The 27,790-nt window shown below is 42.9% G+C and overlaps 1 protein-coding gene and 1 long non-coding RNA gene across 3 annotated transcripts in view; one reads left to right on the top strand and one right to left on the bottom strand.

Moving 5' to 3' along the window:
* Window positions 1-27,790, top strand: part of Fstl4 (follistatin like 4) — a 395,011-nt gene that overhangs the window by 25,892 nt on the left and 341,329 nt on the right. For both annotated transcript variants that reach the window (XM_060363730.1, XM_060363729.1), the window contains exon 3: window positions 23,276-23,309. In XM_060363730.1, coding sequence (XP_060219713.1) covers window positions 23,276-23,309 — 34 coding nt within the window. The remainder of the gene's footprint in view (window positions 1-23,275; window positions 23,310-27,790) is intronic.
* LOC132646470 (uncharacterized) lies at window positions 1,977-4,467 on the bottom strand. The gene is made up of 2 exons (XR_009584762.1): window positions 4,314-4,467; window positions 1,977-3,711 (listed from the first exon to the last, which is right to left on the bottom strand). It is a non-coding gene; the product is annotated as an uncharacterized LOC132646470 (long non-coding RNA).

The following is a 27,790-nucleotide window of genomic DNA, read 5'->3' as shown; positions in this document are numbered from 1 at the left end:
TGTCAAGTGCCTGTCTGTGCTCTCAGTGGTCCTTCAGTTCAGGCCCTGATTTCTGATAGGGTGGAGTGATGGATTGGAGACTGTATTGATCCCGTGTAATTCAGGTTAGTGGTTCCCTGTGCTGTAGCTGAGGTAGCTCTACCTTTGCTGTGGAAGGAGGATGGCCTCAAGAACAGAAGTAGCATGGCTATCTACAACTTAAAATCTTAGTATTCAGATTTTATCTGTGTATATATATATATATATATATATATATATATATATACATATATGTATATATACATACATACGTGTGTGTGTGTGTGTGTGTGTGTGTGTGTGTGTGTGTGTTTAATATTTTTTTTTCTTTTTTATCCTGTGAGCCCGGGAGGTTAGGGCCTCTCACATGCTATGCATATGCTTTACCACAGAGTTCCATTTTTTTTGTTGTTGTTATTGTTATTCCCTTGTTTTATTGAGATGTGGCTTTTCTACATAGCCCTAGCTGTCCTGAAACTTGCTATGTAGAGCAGACTAGCCTTCAACTCAGAGAGACCCTCCTGCCACAGCCTCCCAAAGGCTGGATTACAGGCATGCATGCACTGCCAGGCCTGGTTTGCTTTTTAAAATAGAGTCTCACTAGGTTGCTCGGGCTGCCCTTGAAGTCTCTCGGGAGCCTTGAACTGGCCATCCTCCTGCCTTTGTCTCCCGAGTAGACAGGATCACCAGCTGCACGGGGCTCAGTCCCTCACTCCCCACACCATGCATGCGTGTGAAGAGACCATGGATTGATGTTAGTGTGTGCCTTAATCACTGCCATCTTGTACTGAGGCACGGTCTCTCAGTTGAACCTCAGAGCTCATTGATTTGGCTGGCCTAGCTAGCCTGAGCCTCTGTCTGTGCTGCCCATGTGCTGGGGTCATAGGCTGGGTGCCATGACCAGCCAGCACTTACATGGGCACTGGGGATCTGAACTTCAGTCCTCACAACTGCCGCTTGCTTGGCGAGTCCTTTCCCCTCCGTGCCATCTCCCCAGCCCTCTGTTACTTTTGAACGAGAAAATGAGCAGCCAGCTCATCTTTTCACATAGGCGCGTTTGTGCTTGGACCGGAAACAGAGGGCATACAAAATGTGCTCACCTCCCTGTTTGTGTCTCAGCTCCAAAGTGTGAGAGAACCATACTGTCTCTGTCCGTGTGGCCAGGCTCTGCTCCTGCCCCTTCCCCATTGGACACTTGTGGTAGTATGCAAGCAAGGCAGGGCTCATCTGCCCAGGCAGCCTCTTGGCAGGGCTGATGATGGACAGATGTCAGCATCTGTGATGTGAGTCAAACTCCCTCAGCTATTCCAGCGTCTAAATGTCTCCACTTCCTTCACCTTTTTACACTGGCCTGGCTTTAAGGCGAGGTAACAGGAGTTTACACACAGCTCCATAACTCCAGACAGCCATCATGACCCTGTTCTTTATGAGGAAGGAGATGGGCTATGAGTTCTCCCCTAGCTGACATCTTCAGGAGCCCTATGGCTTGGTTCTTTCTTGGAGTAGGCTCTGTCTGAGTGGAGAAAACAGGAGATGTCCTTTTTTCTCAGAAAAAAACAAAAAACAAAACAAAACAAAAAAACCAAAAAACAAAAAAACAAACAAAAAACCAACAACAAACCTTCATCTTTCTGGTTATCTATCTGTCTGTCTATCTATCTATCTATCTACAGCTCTGGATGCAGGCTTGCTCAGCAGGCTTGTGCCCCACTGAGCCATCTCCCCAGCCCCTCCTACCTTCCTGATTCTTTAGCCTGGATCTCAAGCTAACCCCCAGTTTAGAGTCAGCTCTCCAGCCTTCTCTGCCACCTGGCCGAGAAGCTTCAGAGGCACATGCCGGAAGCCTCCCGGTGCAATGGCTTTCCTTCTGCCGCTACTTCAGCCACCCAAACGAGAGAGAGATCCTACAAGATGCTTGTGCCTGCTCAGTGAGTGGGAGCCAGTCACGGAACCCATGCCACACGAGACACTGCTTTATTTAGCTGTCTGCTGTCAGTCCAGGGGGAGATTTTAATTGCAGAATGGTGTCTTGCTAGTGAAAATGAAAGTGGGTAGAGCGGAGTTTTTAAAATTCAAATGAGTCTGTGGAGGAGGTGCAAGGATGCCAGCTAAGGCGGCCTTGGTTCTGTGAGCTTCTCTGTTCGGAGAAACTTGCTGTTGGCATCTCAGCATCGAAGGGGTGTCGGTCCCCGCACGCGGCAGTTCAGAAACCGAGTGTGTGGGCTTCCTTTTGTAGCATGTTCTGGAAGCTAGGCTCTGAGGAATCCTGACGGCAGCAGCTTCCTCAGCCCCTCTATGGCCGGATTGAGGAGCTGCCATGGGGGACTCTGCCTCAGAATAGTGACACCGTGACCCCTGTGGTCCTGGCCATCTACAGCGGGATATCCTCTAATAATCTGTATACCCTGGCCTCCTGGACCGTCACTTCTCAGTTGAAGGTGTTTGTCATATCCCACTTTCCTAAACCCAGGCATGGCTGGGACCATGGCTGAGGAGTCACAGGGCTGAGGTCAGGGGAAGGCACACCTGCCATCTCCTGAGCCTCAGGCTCTGTCCCTAAGATGGACATGGCGGGGTGGAAGGAAGGGAGGGCTCCAGGCCTGGCATTGGAGCTGCTTTGTTCAAACACTTTAGACAGCCCTCAAACTCCTTTTTTTTTTTTTTTTGGTAGTGAGGCACTTCTGGATTCGGAAAAATATTACTCAGCACTCACATTATATTGATTTAAAAATAAAGATTATGCTGTTCAACTGCACAGTAAAACTGCAGCTTTTTGAAATGGTAATTTCTTTTTTACTTAAGTTCTTCTACATTATAGTGGGAGATAATGGATTCAGGAAGGGTACAACGAGGAATAAAGCTGTTGTATTGTATTGGTTAAATGACATTTAGAATGATTTGGCTGTCAGATTCATGGAAAGGTTATGAACAGTGAATGAAAAATCTAAAATTAATTCCCTACTTCAAGAAAGTGTGATTTATACCACAATAAAATTAGATTTTTAGTTAAAGAAATTTAGTCATTAAGAAAGGCCTGTGTGCTCACTCTCATTTATAACCATCTGGCTGGATGCCTTCTGCAGAAAATCATTTCTTCCTTTGACGAGTCATCAGGGCCCCAAGTCCACGTGTCAATGAATTCACTTCTGTATGTTTCCTTGGCTTTTAGGGAGTTGTGCCCTCGGGGACTGGAAAGACAGATCCGGATTTACCCTCTATCACCTCGGAGGCACTGAACGTCTCTTCTTCCTCAGACGATCTTGTCTGTCTTCCTTGCTGATTAACATTGGAAGCTCCCATGCCGAATACCTGCTAAGCTAGGTTTAGGCTCGCTGTCATCTGCGTTAACGCTACTCCATAGGAATGTTCTATCCCTGTCTAGATTTCAGAGACACATAAACTGAAGGTTAGGAAGGTTATATGACTTGACAAAGGAGACGTTTATGGGTTTAGGGGAATCTGATGGGGACAAGCTTGGAGCCCTCTGATCTCAAAGCCCAGCTCTTCATCTGTGTCATACTTTTCGTGAGTATTTGTGGGCTACTTATATTTTGTGGCAGGAGAGTGTGGGGTGCTGTTTCAGATGCTGGCATGGAGTTCTGCCTGGGCCCCTTCCTTTGCGTGTGGTCATTAGCAGAGTAGAGCCTTTTTTCTCAATAGAACCGACACTGAGATTGCCCAAGGCTGGGTTATCTGTAAGAACAGAGATTTGGTTCATATAGTTCTGGAGACTAGGAGATCCAAAAACATGGAATGAACATGTGGAGAGGGCTCAGAGGGCACCACACAGTAAGGACACACACACACACACACACACACACACACACACACACACACGCATGCACTCACTCACTCATGTACCAGAGGACAATTCAGCCTGAGTTATTCATTTATCAGGAACCCATTCCTGGGATAACCAGTCCATTTTTCTGGCAACACCCTTAGTCTGTGACCTATTCTGTTACTGCGGCGATTAAGTTCCAACCTGTTTTGGAGGGGACATTCAAAGAGCTGTCCTCACCTTCTACATTATCTGCTCTATAATTTACAGTAGAGACTGAAGCTTGCTCCCTCTGTTCAGCAAACCTCCAATGTGCACTCTTAATCTCTTACAGTTTTAATTCCAACAGATGGATATCAAATACACAGCAAAGCATACATTTCCTGAGTGCGGAGCGCAACTAATTTAGACAAAGTGGGCACGTCTGTGGGGGCTGTACCAAAATCATGACCTAGAGCATTCTGCACACCCCACAACTCCCCTTGATCCCTCTCATTCTCCTCCCAAAGCTTACCACTAATCGCCAGATGGCTTGTTTCTAGAATTCAAAGGAGTAAAACCTTATGTGTTGTTCTCTTCTTTCATTCAACACTTGCCCTTGAGACTCGCCCAAATTCGTTCTTGTGTGGCAGAAATGTGTTCTTTCTCGTTGCTGTCAAATTTGCCGTTGTTAGGTTGTACCACGGTTTATTTGTCCATTCTGCCGTTGATTAACATTCGGTTTGGTCTCCGTTCTAGGCTATTACGCAACATGCTGTGAACAATAATGAACATGCCTTTCGGTCCTTCCATGAATGTACTTCTCGTCCTTTCTCCCCAGCCCCCCATTTATTCTTCTAAATGTAGGACTCTGAAATCTTTTTCTGCATTTAATCTATTTCATTATCTTTGCTTTCTGGTACTGAGGCCTTGTGAACTTGAGGTAGTGTCATAATTACTAATTGTCTTGGATTCAGATTATTTTGATTATTTTTGCCCTCCTTTAGCTCCTCGCAGATCCTGCCCACTTCCCCAACCACCCAGTTTTACATACTCCCCCTCTCTATACCCTTCCCTCAAAACCAAACAAAACCCTCAAAACAAACAAGCAAATAACCCCAATAAAGCAACAAATCCCCAAACAAAAAGAAACAAAAGGCCCACTTAAAAAACAAAACAAAACAAAACAAAACAAAACAAAAAAAACCCCAGAAAATTTGTTTTGTGTGTGTTCCTAGGCATGGGGCCTGTTTTGGCATGTGTTTGATACCCTCAGTGACACTGGAGAAAACGGATTTTCCCTTTGCTAGCAGGTATCAATCGCAAATAGCTTCTTGGTGAGGGGTGGGCCACTGTGTCCACTTCCGTTACCAGTGCTGAGACCTGTCTGGTCTGACTTGAACCTATGTGAGTCTTCTGTGCACTGCCATAGTCTTTGGGGGCTCATGTGTGTATCAGTCCTGTTGTGTCCAGAAGACGGTTTCCTTGGAGTCATCCATCACCTCTGGCTCTTTCCACCTGTTCTGTTGGCCAGTTACCCTCAACTGGAATTGGTAAGTCAGAAAAACAGATGTCACAATAATTGTGGAGTTTAAAGCAGATCTCTGTGAAATTGAAGCCAGCCTGGTTTGCATAGGGATACCCTGTCTCAAAAAACAAATCATCCACTCGTCCACTCGCCTGTCTGTCTGTCTATCTATCTATCTATCTATCTATCTATCTATCTATCTATCTATCTATCTATCAGCAGAGTCTCATGTGCCTCTGGCTGGCTTTAGCCTCTCTGTGGAGCACAGGATGGCCTTGAACTTTCAATCCTCTTGCTTCCCCTTCCCCAGTGCTGAGCTATGGCAGGTGTGTGCCCCCATAGTTTATTTATGTGGTGCTGGAGATGGAATCCAGAGCTTCATGGATGCTTAGTCACTCAACTAACCAAGCTGCCTCCCAGACCCAAAAATATATCTTTTAATGGAATTTAATGCAGAGAATGGGTTAGCCAGGTGCTAAAAGATTTTTGAAAGGAAACAAAAGATACACTGTGAAAAACATCCCTGCAGGACACAGCTCTCACTCCTGGAGAGGAGCTCACAGAGCCAGATCTTCAAATAGTAAAGCCAATCCTGCCATTGCTGGAAGATGATAGCCACTCCAGATCTGTGCAGACATCTGACATTTTAAAATACAGCTTTAAGTAAAAAGACATATTGTTGATTCTGTACATGGTACTATTCCCTTACTTAACAATGTACTATTCACATCTTTTGCTCATTTCTCAGTTAGGCTATTTGTATGTATTTTTTATTTGTTTGTTTGAGGGTATTATTATTATTATTATTATTTATTACAATTTATTCAGTTTGTATCCCAGCTGTGGCCCCCTCCCTCTCATCCCAATCCCACCCTCCCTCTCTCTTCTCCCGCTATGCCCCTCCCCTAGTCCACTGTAGGGGCGGTCCTCCTCCCCTTCTATCTGACCCTAGCCTATCAGGTCTCATTAGGACTGGCTGCCTTGTCTTCCTCTGTGGACTGGCAAGGCTGGAGCCCCCTTGGGGAGGTGATAAGAGACTCTGCCACTGAGTTCACGCCAGAGAAAGCCCCTGCTCCCCTTACTAGGGAACCCACTTGGAGACTGAGTCTATGGGCTACATCTGAGCAGGGTTTTTAGGTCCTCTCCATGCATTGTCCTTGGTTGAGGTATCAGTCTCTGCAGGGACCCCAGAGACCCATATTCTTTGGCTCTGTTGGTCTCCTTTTGGAGCTCCTGTCTCCTCCAGGGCTTTCTATCTCTCCCTTCTTTCATAAGATTCCCTGCTTTCGGCCCAAAGTTTGGCTATGAGTCTTAGCCTCTGCTTCAATACCTCAATCAGTACAGTCTTTCAGAGGCTCTCTGTGGTAGGCTCTTGTCCTGTTACATGTCTTCTCCTGCTTTCGATGTCTATCGTGTTTGCCCTTTTGAATGAGGATTGAGCATAGGGGTTCTCTAGGGTCTTCCTGTTGTTTAGCTTCTTCAGGAGTATAGATTTTAGTATGATTATCCTATATTATATGTCTAATAACCACTTATGAATGGGTATATGCCATGTGTGTCTTTCTGCTTCTGGATTACCTCACTCAAGATGATCTTTTCTAGTTGCCACCATTGCCTGCAAATTTCATGATTTCCTTGTTTTTAATAGCTAAGGAGTATTCCATTGTGTAAATGTACCACAATTTCTATCCATTCCTTTGTTGAGGGACATCTATGTTGTTTCCAGATTCTGGCTATTATGAATAGAGCCGCTACGAACATGGTTGAGCAAATGTCCTTGTTGTATAGTTGAGCATATTTTGGATATATGCCTAGGAGTGGTGTAGCAGGATCTTGAAGCAGCACTATTACTAATTTTCTGAGAAAGCACCAGATTGATTTCCAAAGTGGTTGTACAAGTTTACATTCAGAACAGCAATGGAGGAGGGTTCCCCCTTTTCCACATGCTCTCTAGCATATGTTGTCACTTGAGTTTTTGAACTTAGCCATTCTGATAGGTTGTTTTGATTTGCATCTCCTTGATAACTAAGGGCATTGAGCATTTCTTTAAGTGTTTCTCTGCCATATGATATGTATACTATCATATCATCTGCCATTCAATATTCCTCTATTGAGAATTCTCTGTTTAGCTCTGTACTCCATTTTTAAAATTGGATTTTTACTGATTTGTTACTGTTTAGCTTCTTGAATTCTTTATATATTCTGGATATTAGCCCTCTGTCAGATATAGCGTTGGTGAAGATTTTTCCCCAATCTGTAGGCTATCATTTTGTTCTGATCACAGTGTCCTTTGCTTTACAGAAGTTTTTCCATTTCATGACGTCCTATTTATTTATTGTTGATCTTAGAGCCTGTGCTGTTGGTGTTCTGTTCAGGAAGTTGTCTCCTGTGCCAATGAGTTCAAAGCTCTTCCCCACTTTTCCTTCTAACACGTGTGTCTGATTTTATGTTGAGGTCTTTGATCCATTTTAGTGTTGTGCAGGGTGAGAATATGGATCTATTTGCATTTTTCTACACCTAGATATCCAGTTATACCAGCACCATTTGTTGAAGATGCTCTCTTTTTTTTCCCATTGTATGGTTTTGGCTTCTTTGTCAAAAATCAAGTATCCATAGGTGTGTGGGTTTATTTCTGAGTCTTCTATTCGATTCCATTGATCCTCCAGATGGTTCTATGCCAGTACCATGCAGTTTTTATTACTGTTGCTCTATAGTACAGCTTGAGATAAGAGATGGAAACACCTCCAAAAGATCTGTTATTGTACAGGATTGTTTTAGCAATTGAGAATTGAGAATTATTCCTTCAAATTCTGTAAAGAATTGTGTTGGTATTTTGATGGGAATTGCACTGAATCTGTAGATTGCTTTTGGCAGAATGGCCATTTTGACTATATTAATCCTACCTATCCATGAGCATGGGAGATCTTTCCATCTTCTGATATCTTCTTCAATTCCTTTCTTCAGAGACTTGCAATTTTTTTGCACAGCTCTTTCACTTGCTTAGTTAGAGTTACACTAACGTACCTTTTATTATCTGTGGCTATTGTGAAAGGTGTTGTTTTCCTAATTTCTTTCTCAGCCCTTTTGTCTTTTGTATACAGGAGGGCTATTAATTTCTTTCTTTCTTTTTTTTTTTTTTAGTTAATTTTGTATCTAGCCACTTTGCTGAAGAACTTTTGGGGTCACTCATGTATACTATCATATCATCTGTGAATAGTGATACTTTGACTTCTTCCTTTCCAATTTGTATTCCCTTGATCTCCTTTAGCTCTCTTATTACTTTGACTAGGACTTCAAGTACTATGTTGAAGACATACAAAGAGAGTGCGCAGCCTTGCCTTGTCCCTGATTTCAGTGGGATTGATTTATGTTTATCTCCATTTAGTTTGATGTTGGCTATAGGCTTATTGTATATAGTCTTTACTATGTTTAGGTATTTGCCTTGTATCCCTGATTTCTCCAAAACTTTAAATCTGAATGGGTGTTGAATTTTGTCAAACTTTTTTTTCAGCATCTAAGGAGATGATCATGGTTTGTTTGTTTGTTTTTTTCCTTCCTTTTATGGAGATACTTTATACATTTGGAATCAGAAAGATACACTTCAAAAAAATCTCCTATAGGATATGTGTATCTGTTTAATCAGTTCCCAGTGTTACATTCTGCTAAAAGACCCACTGTGGGGCTCAGGGCACAGTGCGGTCAGCAGAGCACTTGCCTACTCTCCTTGAAGGCTCGGGTTCAGCCTCCAGCATCATATAAATCAAATGTGGCGCCTCGAGAGGTGGAGCCAGGAGGATTAGAAGTTTAAAATCATCCTCCACCACAGAGAGTTGAAGCTTCTACATCTTTCACTGCATCTATCGTACCCTTTAATGAACAAATGTCTCAGCTTTGATCAAGATCCCAGCCTTCTTTCTGAGGCTCTACTGTAACCGCCACAGACCTCTCGATCCTCTTAAAGGTTACGAAGATGGAGCTTGAGGCCAACCAGGGTTTCCATTCCATGACCCTTCACCCTAGACGCATCGTCCACCTGGAGCTGGCCTCTGCCTGCGTGTTGGTGGGGCTGTTGAGGTGGAGCTTAGCTTTCCTGCCATATGGATGGCCAACTGATCTAGCTCATCTGCTACAAAGAGGATTGTTCCCTATTGTGTAGCAGTGACACCAGAAATGGAAGGTGTGTGATTTGTTGGCATCCCTATACCTCCTTCCCTCTTTGATTTGCTTTCTTAGGGATTTATCAAGCTATTAATCTTTCCGAAGAACCAACTTTTTCTTGGTGCAATTTTCTTCCCTATTGTATTGATTTCTGCTCCTGTCATATTTCTTTCGTTTCTACCCTTTGTGGGCTTAAATTGTTATTTTTTTTTCTAGTTTTTTTAAAGATAAATGCTTAGGTCATTCATTTTAAGTCTTTAAAAAACTGTCCTTCAAGCATGCATTTGAGGCTATTTTCCTCTCAACCCTGCTGTATCCCACTTGGTATTTTCAGTGTTAGGAACCAAACTCAAGGCCACATGCGTGTTAGGAAAGTACTCGCCCACTGAGCTGATTCCAGCCCTTGTGAAAACGCAATTTGATTGTTACTCTGCTCTGACGGTCTTGATGCTTGATGCTGTGTGATCCTTCCTTGTGGAAGTTACGTGATATGCTTTGGGACCTGTGGGCCAAATGTTTGTGGAAATTTTCCTTACCATCTTTGTCACTGATTTCTACTTTGAAGTCACTAAAGTAGGAAAGCTGCACATGTTTTCAGAGTGGTTCCCGTAACTTGAAACTTGCTGGAGGCTCAGCAAGTTATAATAAGTGATCTATGCAGAATGTGTGGAGCTCAGTTGCTGGAGGCAGTGATCATGTGTAACACTAAGTCAGGCTTCTTGATCATGGTGTTTAGCTCTTCTGCATTTCTGTGTGTGTGTGTGTGTGTGTGTGTGTGTGTGTGTGTACACTCACACATGCATGTGTGCAGGTGCATTCACTGGCCAGAGGAAGATGTCCGGTGTCCTGCTCTATAACTCTTACTCCTTTGAGACAGGGTTCTTCACAGCCTAGGGTGAGGCTGGGAGTCAGTAGACCCCAGTTACCCTTCTGTCTCCACCCCCTACAGTTGCTATGGTGACAAGCATGCAGCCACCTCTGACTCTGGGTGCTGGGGTCCAAATGGGTCTTCATGTCTGCTGAGGAAGCACCCTTCCCACTGATACACCTCTCCAGCCTCTCTCCAATATTCTTAATGATTCTCCCACCGCTTGTTCTGTGATTAATAGAGATTTCTTAAATTTAATCATTATTGTAACCTAAAAATGTCTCTTCCTAGTTCTTTTAGCTTTCATTTTGTGTGTGTTTATTTAGGTTCTCCTATTAGATGTATATATTATGAACCTTCCTTTTTATCACTAATATTAATTCTTGCTTTAGAATCTATTTTATCTACACCAAGTTTTATTTGGTTGGAACTACTGAGGTATATCTGTTTTTGAACAATTTTATATTCCAAGTTTTTATAGGCTTGTAGTTATCAGGTATCTCTTCTAAGCAGCATGAGGTTAGAGGTGTTTTTGTTTGTTTTGTTTCATTCCTTGTTAACTTCCATTCTTTACTTAACTTAGTTTGGAGTGGGCACTTCTTATTTGTTGTTCCGTTTCATAGGCCTCGGGTGTTATAAGACCATGGAAGGCCCATCATGGAAAAGCTTCTATCTCTAGACCAAAAGAATCTACCTCTGGGTAGATCACTTGGGCTATTCTGTCATGTGCCTAAAGGACTTCCCCTCAGGAAGGCTGATCCTGCTCAACATGCTAAGGAGATGGTAGAAATCATTATTTCTTTAATGAGATGATGTATCTTCCCTGCCCATACAGTCACTTATGGAGTCACAGCCATGTGGCTGGGTTAAGCCTGCCCAAGTTTCTGGGTGACTGAGAAAAGGGTAACTTTTCTCTTTTTTATCTCTCTCTTTTTCTTCTTTCAGATGCTTTCCAAAGCCTGGGCGTGCATTTCCAGACACTCATTCTTTCTCTGAAGCACCCTCACCCCTGCCATACAGCTGTTTGTCTGGCCTGTGCTCACTTGCTGACCTTAGTGCCAACCTCCGAAGGTGTGGCTTTCTCACTTCTCTTCCCCACCTTCCTCCTTTAGGCAGCTGAGTTATTTAAATTCTAAAACAAAAAAGTCTCCTCAAGCTTCCTTCTGAGTCCATTTGTTAAGGCTTCCAAAAGGGGAAGCCAGCTTTCCCAGAAAGATGGCGCCCGGTGTGGGACTCCCCAAAATTTCCAGTAACAAAAATATTTATATTTTTAATCAGTTTGGGGAGGACAGTTCTCAGACAGCCCAGCACTTCTATTCCATTTGACCTTTTGACCTTCAGTGACATTGTCATGTAAGTTAGCTTTTGCCCTAATAGTCATTAATGTTAAACGGTATTTTAAAAGATATTTATTTTTACCTTTTAATCCTTTATGTCACTTCTTATTCTTCCTTGCGTGGATGTGCATTCATCTCAATAATTTTCCTTTTGCTTGCATTTTCGTTTTGCACGGCTGTTGTCAATCTGCAACGCTTCATCTCAAATTTTGTTTGACTAAATAGACCGTTATTTCACCTTCATTTAGTCTACAGCATTGCATCTGAATTTAAAAAAAAAAAAAGATATATTTTAGATCTTATATGCCTCTTATACAACACACACACACACACACACGTGAATGCAGATGGTCCCAGAGGCAATGCTGATACTGAATCCTTTGGAGCTTTAGTTACAGGTGGCTGTGAGCTACCTGACATAGATGCTTGGAGCGAAACTCTAGTCCTTTGCAAGAGCAGCATGCACTCTCAACTGCTGAGCTGTCTCTTGGGCTCCAATAACCTATTTTCTCAAAGGATGTAGAATTCCAAGGCTTTGTTTACCATGCTTTTTGTTTGTTTCTTTTTTTGGTGGTGGTGGTGAGACGGGATTTCTCTATGTAGTCCTGGCTGTCCTGTAACTCACTTTGTAGACAAGGCTGGCCTGGAACTCAGAGATCTGCCTGTCTCTGCCTTCAGAGTGCTGGGATTAAAGGCGTGCACCACCACGGCCTGGCCTCCCACACTTTCAAGGGTGTCATTTCCTTGTCTTCAGGTTCTCCTTTCTCCTCAGGAGCAGGCATCACCCTCACGCTGCTCTTCTGGAGATGCTCTGTGCTCCGTCTCCACCAGCTGCTCTCTGGCTAGTTTTAAGATTTCTTTTTGTTCACAGCCTTCAGTTATTTTGCTGTGAGAACCCAGGGATGGATTTCTTTGTGTAGATTGTGGTTAGAGTTTGTAGAGGTCTCAAATTTCTGGCTTGCTGTCACTCATTAATTAAAATAAAATTTGCAACCAGTCTGTCTTCAAATACCAATTCTGCTCAATTCCTTCTTTCCCTTTATTCTCAAATTCCAATTACACCTGTGTTTGACCTTTTCACTGGGTTATGTGTCTCTTACACACATATAATTTTAATTCTTGTGTTTTTCAAGAATCACAGCTCTTCAGTCTGGTTTCTACTGACCTAGCTCTCATAAAACGACTCCTTTTTGTTAGCTGTTAAAAGTGTTTAATTCTTTCAGTTATTTAATTTTCAGTTCAGAATGTTCACTTGGTCCTTTTAATTGTAGTTTAATGCTGAAATTTAAAGCCTTCCCCCCCCCAACATTTTAGCTACATTCTTTATTTTTTTTAATTTATTCTTCTCTTATAAATTACATCCCGACTGCAGTTTTCCCTCCCTCTTCTTTTCCCTGTCCCTCCTCCCACCTCTCCTCTCCTCTCTCCCATTCACTCTTCCTTCATATCTCTTTAGAACAGGGCAGGCCTCCCATGAGTATCAAAACCATGGCATTATCAAGTTGCAGTAAGACTAGTCACCTCCTCTCCAAGTAAGGAAGAAAAGGGTCCCCAAAGCAGGTAACAGAGTCAGAGACAGCCCCTGCTCCCACTGTTAGGAGTCCCACAAGAAGACTGTAACACACATGCTGAGGGGCCTAGGTCAGTCCCATGCAGGCATCCTGGTTGTCAGTTCAGTCTCTGTGAGCCCCTACGGGCCCAGTTTAGTTGATTCTGTGCAGTTTCCTATATTTCAGCCATACTCTAAAGCCTGTGTCTGCTGATGTAGACCTAGATAACCTGCAGAAGAACTTGGGTAAACTGAGGTCCCTTTTCTTGGAGTTTGGTTATTTGGTGCTATGTTCCGTGGAGCTTGGTAATTTTGGTCTGGATGCCTTAGTAATAACTCTTTTGGCTTTCTTGAGTGACTATTTTTTTTCCCCTAGGCACAAAGAATGTGTGCAGGTCATCTTGATCTGTTCAAGCACACAGTTTATTTGAGAATATTGCGATCATATAAAACCTGTGCATGCACGGAGGCCATTCTTTCTCAGTTAACTTCTGTCTCTCTGGTGTCATGTTACCATCAAAATATGCACTTACATTTTATTATTCGAGGCTTATTTAAAATGGATTTTCATTTTTTAAAGTTGGGACTATATTTTCCCTTGCCCCCTTGTCCTGTTTATGTCCAGCCTAGTCCCAGTCGGACCTCAGGGAAGTTTTGTGCATACCAATAAGTTCATTTCTTCCTTTTGCAGGATTAAAAAGAAAAAATCAAACAATATTTTTGCAGTTCAGGTGTGGTGGTCAGCTTTCGTGGTCAACCTGAAACAAACTGTAGTCACCTGGGAAGAGGAAACTCAGCTGAGAAATTGCCCTCATCAGATTGGCCTGTGGGCATGTCTGTGCAGCATTTTCCTGATTGCTAATTGAGGTGGAGAAGGGCCCAGCTCACTGTGGAGGATGCTGCGCCCGGGCAGGTGGTCCTGGGTTACTGAGTTCAGGAAGGCAGCTGAAGGTGATCCTGGAAGCCAGCCAGGAAGCTTCATCCCTCTGTGGTCTCTGCTTCAGTTCCTGCCTCCAGGTTCCTGCCCTGGGGCCCTACCTGGACGTCTATCAGTGAAGAAATATTGCCTGATCTAGTTTTATTTTTCTGCAGGTGGGAATCTGTTTTGGCCTAGCAGTATTTGTTAAAGGCGCCACCTTTTCTCCACAATTATGCTTTTGTCACCTTTGCCAAGAACCAGTTGGTGATAGTTGGCTGGGCTTATTTCTGTTTTTCTGTTTGTTTGTTTTGTTTTGTTGTTGTTGTTGTCTTTTAATTCCACGCCCTTGGTACATGTGCCTGTTTTGTGCCAATACTGTGCTGTTTTTTTATATTGTGTCTGTATAGCATAATATGAAATTGGATTTAATAACCCTTTTAGCTTTTGTTGGTTTGTTGCTTGTTTTTTTCTCTGAATCACTTTTGTTTGGGGGGAGGTCTTTTGTGCTTCTTTATAAGATTGTCTTGAAATATATCATTAGAATTTTGACAGGAATTGAGCTGAATTTGTGGATTGCGTTTGGTATATGGCCACGTAAACAGTACTGATTCTGCTGATCCGTAAGCATGAATGGTCTCTCCATCTTCTCCATCTCTCTTCTAAGGTCTTCAATTTCATGCATGTTTCGTAATTTTCCTTCATCAGATCTCTAAACTCCTTGGTTGGATTTATTTCCAGAAGCCTTGTTATTTTTCAGACTTTTATGAAAGTGGTTGTTTTGGACTTCTTCCGTTGTTGGTGTATTTAAAGGCTACTGATTTTAAATCATGCTACTTCACTGAATGTGTTTAACAAGTCTAAAAGTTTTTAGAGGAGTCTTTAGCGTCTTGGATCTTAGTGATCTTATTCTTTAGATCATATTGTTTGCAGGGGGGAATAACTTAACTTTGTATATTTCCATTTGTATCCTTTTTATTTTTCTTGTCTTATTGCTCAGGCTAAAATATGTAGTACTAAATGTAGAAGATAATTATGGTGGGAGTGTGGATTATTTAATTTTAGAGAAATGTTTTCTGTTTGTTTGTTTTTTTTTGTTTTCAAGACAAGGTTTCTCTGTGTAGCCCTGGTTGTCATGGAACTCACTCTGTAGACCAGGCTAGCTCTGAACTCAGTGATCTGCCTACCTTTGCCTTTTGAGTGCTGCAGTTAAAGGTGTTTGTCGAGGGCTGGTTGTATATGTCCTTTTCCTGGTTCAGGCATGATCCATCTGTACCTAGTTTCTTGAAAGCGTGTTAAATTTTGCCAAGCGATTTTTCTTTTTTGAGTCTATTGAGTTGGTCATATGATTTTTGTTCTTGATTAACTTAATATCTCTTTATTTGCCTACGTCGAACCGTCCTGATATTCTAAGAATAACTTGATCACAATAAGTGATGCTCTAAACATGTTGTTAAGATTGGCTTGTATATATTTGCTGAGGATTTGTGTGTGTTCATCAAAGATGTCGGTTTAAATTTTCAGTTTGGGTTGTGCCCATATCCAAGTTGAGTATTGAAGTAATATTGGTTCACAGCATGAATTTGAAAGCAGTCTTACCCTTCCTGTTTTATGAAATACCTGAAAGGACAGTGTCATTAGTTCTTCAAACATCTGTAATGTTCAGAAAGACAATCTGGTTTTCATTGTTGGGAAACTTTGTTTCTACATAATCTCATTTTCTTTTATTTACTAAGGTTTTCAAGATTTATTTTATTGTATGTATGTTTATTTTATTGTATGTGTATTTATTTGCCTGCATGTGTGTATATCCATATACCACACACATGTATGATTCCTGCTAAGGTCAAAAGAAGGCTTTGAATCACTTGGAACTAGAGTAACAGGTGTTTGTGAGCCACCATGCAAGGGCTGGGAACAGAACCTGGGCTGCTGCAAAATTAACAAATGCTATGAACTAGTAAGCCACCTTTCCAGGACCCTTGATGAAGTTTTTTTCCCCCCTCTTTGTTTAATTTTGGTAAACAATGTATACCAAAAATGAAAATCATTTTATCTAGTACTCCACTTTATTAGAGCACAAGTTTTCAAAATAATTTTTAATGGTTCCTGGATTTTGGTAGTTTTGGTATAATATCTCCTGTTTGACCTCTAATTCTATTCATTTCAGTCTCTTCTAGCTTTTGGGGGCCTAGTTTGGCTAAGGGTTTGTCAATCTTATTTTTCTTTGAAGAACAAAGTCTTTGTAATTCATCCTTTGGTGTTTTTTTTTTTTCTTTCAGAGTTCATTTCAATAATTTCAGCTCTAATTTTTAATAATTTTTCCTTCTTGTTTGGAGTTTAGCTTATTTTTGTTTTTCAAAGATCTTGAGGCATACCATTACATAACTTGAGATCTCTTTAAAAATTTTTTTTTCATCTAGGCATTCTTTAATAGAAACTAACTTTTTAGAATAGACTTCATTGTATCTCACAGATTTTGACGTATTTCCATTTTCATTAGAACCGAGAAAAAAAATCATTTTCCCCAATTTCTTCAGTGTGCTACTGATTCATCACCTCAAAGCCTCTGCATGTGTTACACAGTATCTGTAATTTCTCTGGTGTCTGATATCTAGTATTATCCTATTATTACCTCACAAGGCACAAGAAATGATTCCATTTTTTTTTTAAAGATTTAAGTCTTATTTTAATGAGTAAAGGAGTGTCCAAACTTTTGAAACAGCCACACGGCATGGCTATCTAGGAAGCTTCTGCTCAAGAATGGGCAATCAGTTTGCAAACAACTTCAACTTCCAAAAATATCTCATAACGTCTAAGCAAGCTTATGATTCCATGTTGGGCCACATCCAAGTATTTGGCTGCCTATGTTACACATGGCCCATGAGCAGGCTGGACACGCCGACCCTGGAACATGATCTGTTCTAAAGAAAGCTCCACGTGCTACTGAAAGAAGGTCTATCTTATGATTGCTGGATAGAGCATTCTGCAGATGCCTGTTAAGTCCAGTTGATAGATATAGCGTGAGTTAGCGCTGGGGATTTCATTGTTGATTACTAGTTTGAACGACTTATCAGTGAGAGGAGAGATCTAAAGTTACCCACCACTAAGGTATAGCTGTCTGTCTCTTCCTTTTTGTCCGGTCGTGCTTGTTTTCTGTATTTTGGTGTCAACATTCAGGGCATATATATTTACAACCATCATTCCTTCTTTCTGTTTTGTTTTGTTTTCAAGACGGGTTTCTCTGTGTAGCCTTGGCTGTCCTGGACTCACTTTGTAGATCAGGATGGCCTTGAACCCACAGAGATCCACCTGCCTCTGCCTCCCTGAGTGCTGGGATTGTAGGCATGCACCACCGTGCCCGGCATCATCAGTCTTTCTTGATGTCTGCTTTGCTGACGAATGTTAGCTTAGAGTTTTCTTTGTTGGGTAGAAGCATAGAAGCATAGATATTGCTGTAGTTCTCCAGATTCTGTTTGCTGAGAAGGTCATTTCCCATCCTCTCATTCTTTGCCTATGTTTGTCTTTACCAAGACATGCTTTGTATGCATTCAGCAAACAGTTGAATCTTTTTTTCAATCTAGACGTCTAGTCCATGTCTTTTAATTGAAGTCACATTCAAAGATATAAGCAAAGCTATAACCTAATTCCTATCATTTTCTTATTTTTCTGATGTTTTTTTTTCTTCTTAATTTTAGCTTGCAGATCTATACTTCTACTAGAATTTTTTTCCTGTATGGTAATGATTATATTTATTCTTTCTCTTGTGTATATTGAATTGCATTAAGTTTTTTTATAATATTGGCTTTCTGATTATGAACTCCTTTATATTATACTTATATTGGAACATCTTTATTTCTTGTTCAGCATTGAGAACAACTTTGCCACCTATAGTTATGTGGTTTAGAAGTTGTTTTCTTTCAGGATCTAGAGACCCTCATTCCATGTGTTGTTCTTTTTGAGGGTTTCAGTTGAAAACGTAGTTATTCTAATGGGTCCACCTATGTAAAAAGTCATGCTCATTTCTTGCACTTTTCAGTGTGTGTTTTTTTGTTGTAGACTCTGGTATGTCTGTTGTAGGTCTAAGTCCTGGGTGTTCAAATCTTTCTCAAGATTTGTGAAGATGTCTGCTATTATTTTATAACTATATCCTTGTATGGCTTTAGTGTATGCTATAGAACTTTATTCTATAAAAAAAAGACAGTTTGGTCTTTTAATCATGTCACAAGTTTTTACATGTCTGCTCATAATTTATTTAATTTTTCTCTTAATTATTGTTTGAATGTTTTCACTTCTCAACTTTGTTCTCAAACTCTAAAATCCTCTCTTCTGCTTAATCTCATGTACTGGCTTTGCAGCAAGTTTATTTGACTCAATGAGCTTTCCATTTATACAATTTTGTTTGTCCCTCTCCCCCCATCTCTCTTTCCGGAGTGACCATTAGTATTCTGCATTGTATTCCTTAATTTTTCAGCTGCTCCCTTGTATTTTCTTGAAAAAGTTATACATTTTTAAAAGCCACTTTTAAAAAATTCTTTATCTGACATTTCATCCACTTTATGTTGGTAGTTATTTATTACAGAATTCCGACTTTGGGAATAAGCCTTGGTCTTCCATGTTTCTATGTTGAGATTTATGATCTGTTGGTCCTGAATCTCTTCTAATTCTGTGTTAGAGATGTTTTAGGGAACAGCCTTCTCTTGGTGGTGATTTTAGACATCAACTTGCTGGGAGGACTGAGAATTTTGTAGTATTAGTTTCCCTGTTCTGTTTGTTTATTTTGTTTGTTCAGTGAGGACTTGCGTATTTTGGCACAACACCTAAGACTCTGCTTTCTTCACGGGTGTGAGAAGTATGGGGTCCTTCTACTAGATCAGGGGACGTGTCATGACAGCAGAGTCTATAGGGTAGACTCAGCACTCTAAGTTCCGAAGTGTTCTAGAATCTCCCTTTGCTACACTGCCTTACAGTGTAAGTGTCACATTCTTTATCCTTGTTTCTTTAGTTAAAGTATCTGTGGAAGTGTTGGCAGGAGTGGAATGTACACAGAGCACTCTGCCCTGACTCGTGGCTGGCTGAGCTGGACTCACTTTAGTAGCATTGCACCAGGGCCACATTGGTAGCACAGCCCCATTTGTCTTGTGTTCCAGAGAAGGGGGGGGGGGGTACGGAGATTCCTGCTTCCCGAAGCAGCATACTCAGGCAGAATTGCCTCACAATGGCTCACACGGAGAACTGCAGACCACTTCTTCGGTGCTGGCAAATCACCACACAGCTTCCACATACATCAGCTGAGACCACACTGCCCTTCCCTCTGCCTCTGCCTCTGCACTGGCTCCTCCTACCTCAGCTCCTCCTACCCCGTGTTCCCCTCTTTCCCATTCTTTCCCTTTATTCCTTTCTCCGCCATACCAGAGAACTGTCACTGCCTCAGCACTAATGTGCTGCTTATTCTCACCTGTCCCAATAAGAAGACTATCTAGGTGTCCCCAAGCCTGGTCTCGCCAATATTAAACTTGAGTAAGTCTCTCCCACCATCCACCTCGCTGAGGAGATGTCGTCAACCTGCTGGGGGCCAGGAAGAGTTGCTAGCCTCTAATCCACCTGGCTCCATTGTCAGCCTTGGAGTCAGGTTTAGGGACTTTAATATCTACTGGCCACTGCCCAAAATGACAGATGTTAGGCAAGTTTAATCTCTTCTCTCAGCTTAATCAATAACAGAAGAAATATAAGGGAGAAACCTTAAAAGATGAGGTAATCCCACTTCCATGTCAATTTTATTCCAATTTGAAACAAGGTCTCACTTTGTAGACAAGGCTGGTCCTGGAATTTTTGCCCTGCTGTCCTCCCTCCCACGTGCTTGGACTATGGAGCCAGTCTCTCTTAGTTTTAGTTAAACTATATCAAGGCATGGTAATAGGGAAACTTCTAAATTCATTACATAAAGCTAGCATCCTCTGCTTCCTACACCCATATAAAGTTACACCAACCTCATTTATGAGTTATAAACATAAAATCATAGGTGAATCAGTACAAAACAGATTTTAAAATCACAGTAGGCAGTATTCAAGGTCGTGTTTTGAAAATATCTCCTTATTTTAATTACATGTGTGTGGGTGTTTGCCTACATGTACATACGTACGCCACATGTGTACGGTGCCCGTGGAAGCCAGAAGAGGGCAAGAAGAGGGCCTCGGATGCCCTGGGACTGGAGTTAAATAGATGGTTGTGATCCACCGTGCATGTTGGGAACTGAACCCTGAGCCTCAGAAAAGAGAGCAAGCGCTTTTACCGGCCGAGCCATCTTTTCAGCCCCCAAGATTGTGTTTTCAAAAGTACATCATGAGTTAGACAAGCTCATTCCAGAAAGGAAAGAGCATTATAAAATCCACTTTATAAACTACCCTGTTAATAAGGCTAAGGAAAAAGAAAATAATCATCTCCATAAATTCAGAAGAGGCACTTGATAAAATTCAAGACATATGTATTTTATTTTATTTTTTATTCAACAAATATGTACCAAGCACCTGTTCTTTTAGGCTGCATGAGTGAATAGAAACTTCCTCTATCCCAACCCTCACATCAACAAAGGGAGATGGTGAGTAAACGAGTGAACAAGGGGATAGGCAGCTTTACCCAGCATATTATTTACATGGAACTCAATGACATGTGTATTGATCACATTAGTATAGTTAACAAACCTCTGCCAAAGACTCCCTTAAATAGAGAGACACTAAAGGTTTTCTCTTAGGAGCCAGAAACAAGCGAAAAGTGCTCACCCTGTCTGTGCCTTTTTCATTTTAGGAGGCGGGGACGGGGTCTCAGGCCATACCTCAGGCTGGCCTTAGCCGATCAGGTAGCCCAGACTGGCCTCAGTCATGTGGTGATCCTCCTGCCTCAGTCTCCCAAGTCCTGGGATTCCAAACATGTGCCCCTGTGCCCACCGTGCAGCACTTAATATCAAGTTTAAGGAAGACATTAGCGACAGGAGAATGCAGAACTGAAAACAGGCATTAAAGACAGAGCTAGGATTGTCTCCATTTGCGGATTACAGAATGACAGAGAGTTGCAGTTGCTTTGGTTAAGAAACCACAGCAGCTCCCACAAGCTTCAAACAAGAATCCCCAAAGAATAGACGAGGGCTATCCCAAACAATAGGAAGTTTAGTCAATTTGGCCGGTTTAAAAATCAGCATGAAAATTAGTTGGGGGTGGGGGGCCAGTGAGATGGCTCAGTGGGTAAGGGTGCTTCCTGCTAAGCCTGGCCACCCGAGTTCCATCCCCCCCATCCCCCCACCCCTGATCCGCATTGTGGAAGGAGAGAACCAGTTCCTGCATGCTGACCTGTGACCCCACATACGTGCCACGCTGCGCTTCCATCCAGAAGTATACTTATGCATGCTACGTCTGACTTTCCATAGGGTCTGGGGACCCAAACTCAAGGTCCCCTTTGCCTGTGTAGCAAGTGCTTTTTATCCACCGAGCTAGCTGCCCCGCCCTCAATACTCCCGAGAGAAGCAAACGTGGACTTGAAGAAATGACCGGACAGTGCCCTGCTGTTTGAGAAGATGGTACATACGTGGTCATCCACTTTCTGTAACGCGTATGCGATCCACGACCACGATCACAGACTTGTGAAGGCTTTCCTGGGAGCCTAAGAGCTGCCCGGGGATTCCTCTTCATTCACAGTGCTGTGTGTGCTGGTTTGTAGAGGCTGGAGGTGCCAGGCCCTGGAACAAGCTGCTGAGGAGCAGCTTGAGAGAAGATGGCTTGGCTTTGGGGTTATGCCCTGTTTCTAATCATTCCCGCGTCCACATGTCCCTTCTCTAAACTCTAACCCAGGTGGTCCCCCAGGGTCCGGCATTTGTTTCCTGGTGTCAGTAGACCCAACACTGCTGAGTGTTGTGACTCAGCTAATTTGCCCACCTCTGTGTGGTAACGAGTCTTCCACCGGTCCCCACCAGGGGTCATTTGAGGGGTCTGGACTCGGTTCTGGTTTATCTCAGCCTTTGTGGTTTTCCTCTTCGGCTGGTCATCTCTGAAGTCACAGCGTGTATTTCCGGCCTCTCCCCCTTCAGTTCTCCTCACTGGTACCTTTCTCCTCATCCTGAGCCTGCTGTATACTCACTCAGCGAGCGGCCTCTGGTTCCTCTCATCCTGGTGCACTCTCCCTCCATCCTCCATGCCTGAAAATTTGCACATTATTCAGTGCCATGTTCGAAGATTCTCTTAAAAAATAATTTTCCTTGTTTCCAGCTGAATTTGAAATGCTGGCATTTATCAAGGCAAATCGTCCTTTGATTTTGCGGTAATGTGTATCTCCTCTGAAGCTCCCTGTTCAACTGAATATTAATGCAGCCATCCTGTGGTACCTGGGTAGTTTCTGAAATAGTTTTCTTATTGCACTGCACAGAGCTGGCATCAAAAATATCCTTGAGAGCAGATTAGGAGAAGCAAAGGGCTTAGCTTGGCCCAGTGACCTGGACTCACTATCCAATCTGTCCATGAGATTTTGGCCTTTAGAAACTATGAATTGGCTGTAATCAGAGACTACATGATTCCCCCCCCCCCGGGGACCATTATAAGTACATAGAAATTAGGACATATGGGATCACACCCCAGGCCAGGGTCCTTTTTAATACCTGGAACTGGCCCAAACTTCACATAAAGAAGGCGTTGCAGGATTAACAATGTTTTGAATCGTTTTAACTTTATTATCAATTATGTGTCTGTGTGTGTTGGTGTTGGCGAGCCTGTGCATCTAAATGCAGTTGCTGGAGGAGGCCAAAAGAGCACGTCGTCAGATCCCGGTGAACTGCTCCCCATAGAGGCGGGGTACCATACCTGAGGTCCTCTGCCAAACCAGCGTATGCGCGTACACTCTCCAGCCCCAATACTATGTTTTTAAATTGTTCCCATTTAGAAGTGTATATATGTGCATTGACCCATGCACATACATGTGCACACGTGTGCATACATGCTGTGTGAGGTTAGAAGACCCGGCACTGCTGACTGTCCCACCTTACTATTCGATTCATCTTTTGGTCAAAATTCAGCTAACAAGACAGGAGTCATTTGCAAGGAGCTGTACTTTCTGTTCCTACGAATTATTCTTCAAAACCGCATCTCTCTTCTCTTTCAGGAAACGAGAGGCTTTGAAGTCACAAGCAGAGAAGGTAGGAAAAAATTTACTTACATCTATATCCTTCCCGGCGCTGACATTTTGGAAGTGGTTTAGCTGAAACGAGCCTATGGGCAGCCTGTTCTTTGAAATGCCATGTGGCCTTTCCTGTGTGCTAGCTATTTGCCTCATGGCTCAGGAACTTAAGGCTGGGTTTGCCAGTGAAAACAGGGGCTTGTTCCCGTACCTTGAAGTATCAGAGATGGCTCCTGGGCTCTGGCTTGCTCACGACCACATCCACGGTCTCTGAAGATGACTCTCACTTTTGAGTGACGTTTGAAGTCATTTGGTTTCATCCAAATGAAAACAAATGGAAAACATCAGTAACAGCCATACCAAAACAACAACAACAGCAGCAAAATGGCTTATGGTTTGGGGAGTATGTTTCACTATAGGACAGGCAAAGCCACTATGAAAAATGTTTCTGATTAGATTTTTACAGCTTCAGCTAAGCCAGAATAGAAATAACCAATTAATTTCCCCTTTGAAAACAATTCCGTGATGTTCCGTTTTCCCTGCCAGCCTTCCTCTGGCACGTTTGTGTTCTGGTCTCAGAGGTAAGCATGTACGGATGGCAATTTCAGAATCTTCTAACGGAAATTTCTCTTATTTACTTTCAGTAACAGCTAGTCTCTAATGAGCAAATGTCTTTTGTGCGATTTGTGGAATCATCTCTTTCTTGTAGGAATTGGAGGGAGTGAATAAAGTCAGAAACCACAGTTGTGTCCTAGGTCTAGTACACAGGCTTTGATTTCAGCCTTAATCACACTCTTCTCTGTGGAACCGTATCCAAGAAGAGTCACGCTGGGGTAGGAAAAACACTCTTGCCTCCCAAGTCAAACATGTCTCTCCTTCTGGCTAGTTGGCACCTGTGGCAAGCATGGCGAGGAGAAGCTTGGATAACCGAGGTACCACCTTGCCACTTGAGAGCTTGATAACATCCTGGTGGCATTGTCCCTACAAATCACCCATGTGACCCTTGTCTGTGCTTCTGAAACAGTCCATCCGGAGGATCTGGGTGACCTGATTCTAATGTGAACTCTCTGGCCTCAGTAGACTCAGTGTGCAATGGCCTTGAGACCGTTGCCACAGGGCAAACAAAGCACATTCTTTGGATATTGATACTGAATTAAATTGGATGACAGCAGATTGGGGCGGGGAGTTACTTTTGAAGATCATATTCTCGGTGGGAACAGTGACTGTCAGCTGGAGAGAAGTAGCCGCAATAAAGGTAGACGCTGGCATGAACTGTCGCTTTGAATAATAAGCTTTAAGCTGTCCGCGTGAGTACTCCTGGCTGGGAACATCCACAGTTAATTTGCCTGAAGGGATCACATATAAATTTAACCTTTTTTGTAATCTTACTGCCTCTGTACTGAAAACACCTATGATTAGACTGGCGTTATGGGACGGCCCTGTATATTGCTTTCCAAAGACAAAGAAAGAAAGAAAGAAAGAAAGAAAGAAAGAAAGAAAGAAAGAAAGAAAGAAAGAAAGAAAGAAAGAAAACCTTGTCTTTGGAACTAACAGGGCTTAGAATTCCTTGAGGGCGAGTATGCCAGGAAGGGCACAGACATGGGTGGGCTCTGCTGTCTTCATTCACAGCTCCTGGCTCCCTTAGCATCAGCTTCTGAGGCGTCTGACTGAGAACGTGGTCTTTGAGCTGTTGCAAGCACGCCTCTCCTGACACCACAGACTTAGTTTCCTCCTGTTGCGAATGATGCTTTTTTTTTCCTGTCAGCATTGAGTGGTTAAGAGTTTTTGATGTCAGTGCGTGTCATGTGACAGTGAAAGAGGGAGGTTAGGGCCTTGAAGGATACTCCAGGTATTTGGAGTCTGTGAACCCACTGCCATGGGCTGCGTAGATCTTTAGAATAGTATTTAGTGTAAAAAAAAAAAAAAAAGGAATAGAAATGCTGTGAAAATTTCACCAAATTATTTCTATCAACAAAAATAATCACAAGCCAGACGTGGTGGTTCACGCCTTTAACCCCAGCACTTGGGAGGCAGAGGCAGGTAGATCTCTGTGAATTTGAGGCCAGCTGGTCTACAGAGCAAGTTCCAGAACAGCCAGGCTTGATACACAGAGAAACCCTGTCTCAAAAACCAAACCAAACCAAGACTCCAAAACAGATGATTATTGTCCAGCAGTGTACATGCTGCCTGGACTTGACCTGGAGCAGAAGGAGAACCTAGTCATGCCCAATTCACCAAGCCCAGGAGGGTTCATAGTCCAAGAGAGAGAGAGACTTTGAGTCTCTAAAGGCTTGTAGGTGTGTTTTGTTTGGGGCACCAGCTCAAGCCGAGAGTTCATGTCCCAAACACGTGACACAGTGCAAGTCCCCACTGTGACTTTCGAAGCGTTTGACTAGGTCTGGGTGGGGAGGTGTGAGGGAGGTGGCCACTGAGCTGGGAGATGATGGTGTCTAGGCTGAATCGCAGAGCAGGCAGGGCCCAGGGAAGCCAGTGCCTGTGACTTTATTCCGCGCGCCTGCAGCCTGTGTGCTTTGAGCCTCACGCCCAGTCGCCTCTGCCTCAGGCCATCCAGCTCTTTCCTGAAGCATCTGGCTTATGTACGCTGCTAATCTACCCTATTCATCACCCAAGTGCAGAAACCTCTTCCATTCCTCTCTACGCTTCCCCAGTCCTAGGCCAGGGCTGGTCATTTATTTAATGTGTTTCTTTTTTAATAGAATATTTTCATAGTTGAGAAATTTCATGGGTGCAATGTATTTTGATCATACTCATCCCCATTCCTCCAATCCCTCCCAGATCCACCCCTACATCCACCCTTCCCAACTTTGTCCTTTTTCTTTTCTTTTCTTTTCTTTTCTTTTCTTTTCTTTTCTTTTCTTTTCTTTTCTTTTCTTTTCTTTTCTTTTTTTTTCCAGAAATCATTGAGTCCAACTTGTACTGCTCAAGTGCATGAGCCTGAGGGCATCCACTGAGACTGTTAGATGCCACACCTTTAAAGAAAAATGACCCACTCTCCCATAGCAAAGAGCTGTCAGCAGTTTGCAAACTAGAGGTGGGAGGTAGTGAGCCCCTCCCTGTCCATGCTAGTATGTTGACTGGCTTGATCGTGTAGGTGAGTTCAAGTGCAGTAGTCCCGAAACGCCCCGAAGGCACTGTTTCAACACAGTCCTCTCTGCCTTCTGGCTCTTAGAATCTTTACGGCCCTTTTCCTTCTCCTCCTTGATGTTTCCCAAGCCTTGGACACAGGAGATACGGTGTAGATGACCCGTTATGGCTGAGCACTCCACAGTCATTTATTCTCTGCATTTTGACCAGTTGTGAATTTCTGTGTTAACGCACTGTCCACTGTGCAAAGAAGCTTCTCTGCTGAGGTCTGAGAGTGGCATCAATTTATGGGTGCAGACAAACATGAACATCTTGGGCTGGAGAGATGGCTCAGAGGTTAAGAGCACTGGCTGCCCCTTCCTAAAGGTCCCGAGTTCAGTCCCCAGCAACCACCTGATGGATCGCAACCATCTATAATGAGACGTGGTGCACCCTTCTGCCGTGCAGGCAGAGCACTGTAGACCTAACAAGCAAATCTTAAAAAAAGGAGTAACATCCTGTACACTGGGAAGCTGGAGACAGTTTGCTATGTTGTCCATTTAAAAACACAGCAGTAGCAAGTTTATCCCAAGAGCTCCCCAGCCATGGTTTCTTGGCTAGATTTGCAGTATCAGCCACACATTTCCTCCTATGGAGCAGGGCCTTCTCTCCGACCCTGAAGTGGCTGGTAAGCTCCATAATGCCCACGTCACCATTGCACCCACAGAGGTATCTTGCCAGTTGTCAGTGTAGCTTTCCCAGTTCACAGCTGGGCAAGGCTGGTGATGGATGACTTCTCTCTCCCATCAGGCCACCTAGGACCTTGTGGCAATAATTATTTCTTGAGTTAAATACAAGCTGCCCTTTTGCACCCTGGTCTGTCTTCATGATATACCAGCGAAAACCCAAGACCTTTGGGTTTTAAAAAGATAATTTAAAAGAGCTATTCTGAGTTGTTACTACAAGTTTTTAAGACACTATTACAGTTCTCCAGTGTGCATTGCCATCTCTGGTAATGTTATGGCCAAGTACGTTCTAATAAAAAGAAAACACACATTCTGTTTATGTCCGTTGGATGTTTCTGGGCGATGCATTGATGAGAGGGTTTCAGGTTCAAATAAGCCTGGTGTCACGTGGTGATTGTAGAGCCATATTTCAAGACTCTGTCCTCAAAGAAAACATACAGACTGACAAAAAAAAAAAAATAGTACAGTGAGGTACTAAGCCAGAATCTGTGAACATGATCTTATTTAATAGGGTCTCTGTTGACAATAGGCATACCAAGTTAAGGTAAAGTCATACTGGATCGGCTTTGGCTTTAGTCTCATGAGTGGCGGTGGGACCTTCATATATAGACACAGAAGAAGAAGGCCATGAGAAGGTAGAGCAGGGTATTGCTGGCAGCCGCTAGCTAAG

The sequence above is a fragment of the Meriones unguiculatus genome, chromosome 11 (genome assembly GCF_030254825.1).
Source record: "Meriones unguiculatus strain TT.TT164.6M chromosome 11, Bangor_MerUng_6.1, whole genome shotgun sequence".
Lineage (NCBI taxonomy): Eukaryota > Metazoa > Chordata > Mammalia > Rodentia > Muridae > Meriones > Meriones unguiculatus.
The sequence above is the reverse complement of the archived record's forward strand: the minus strand, read 5'-3'. Positions and strand labels throughout refer to the sequence as shown.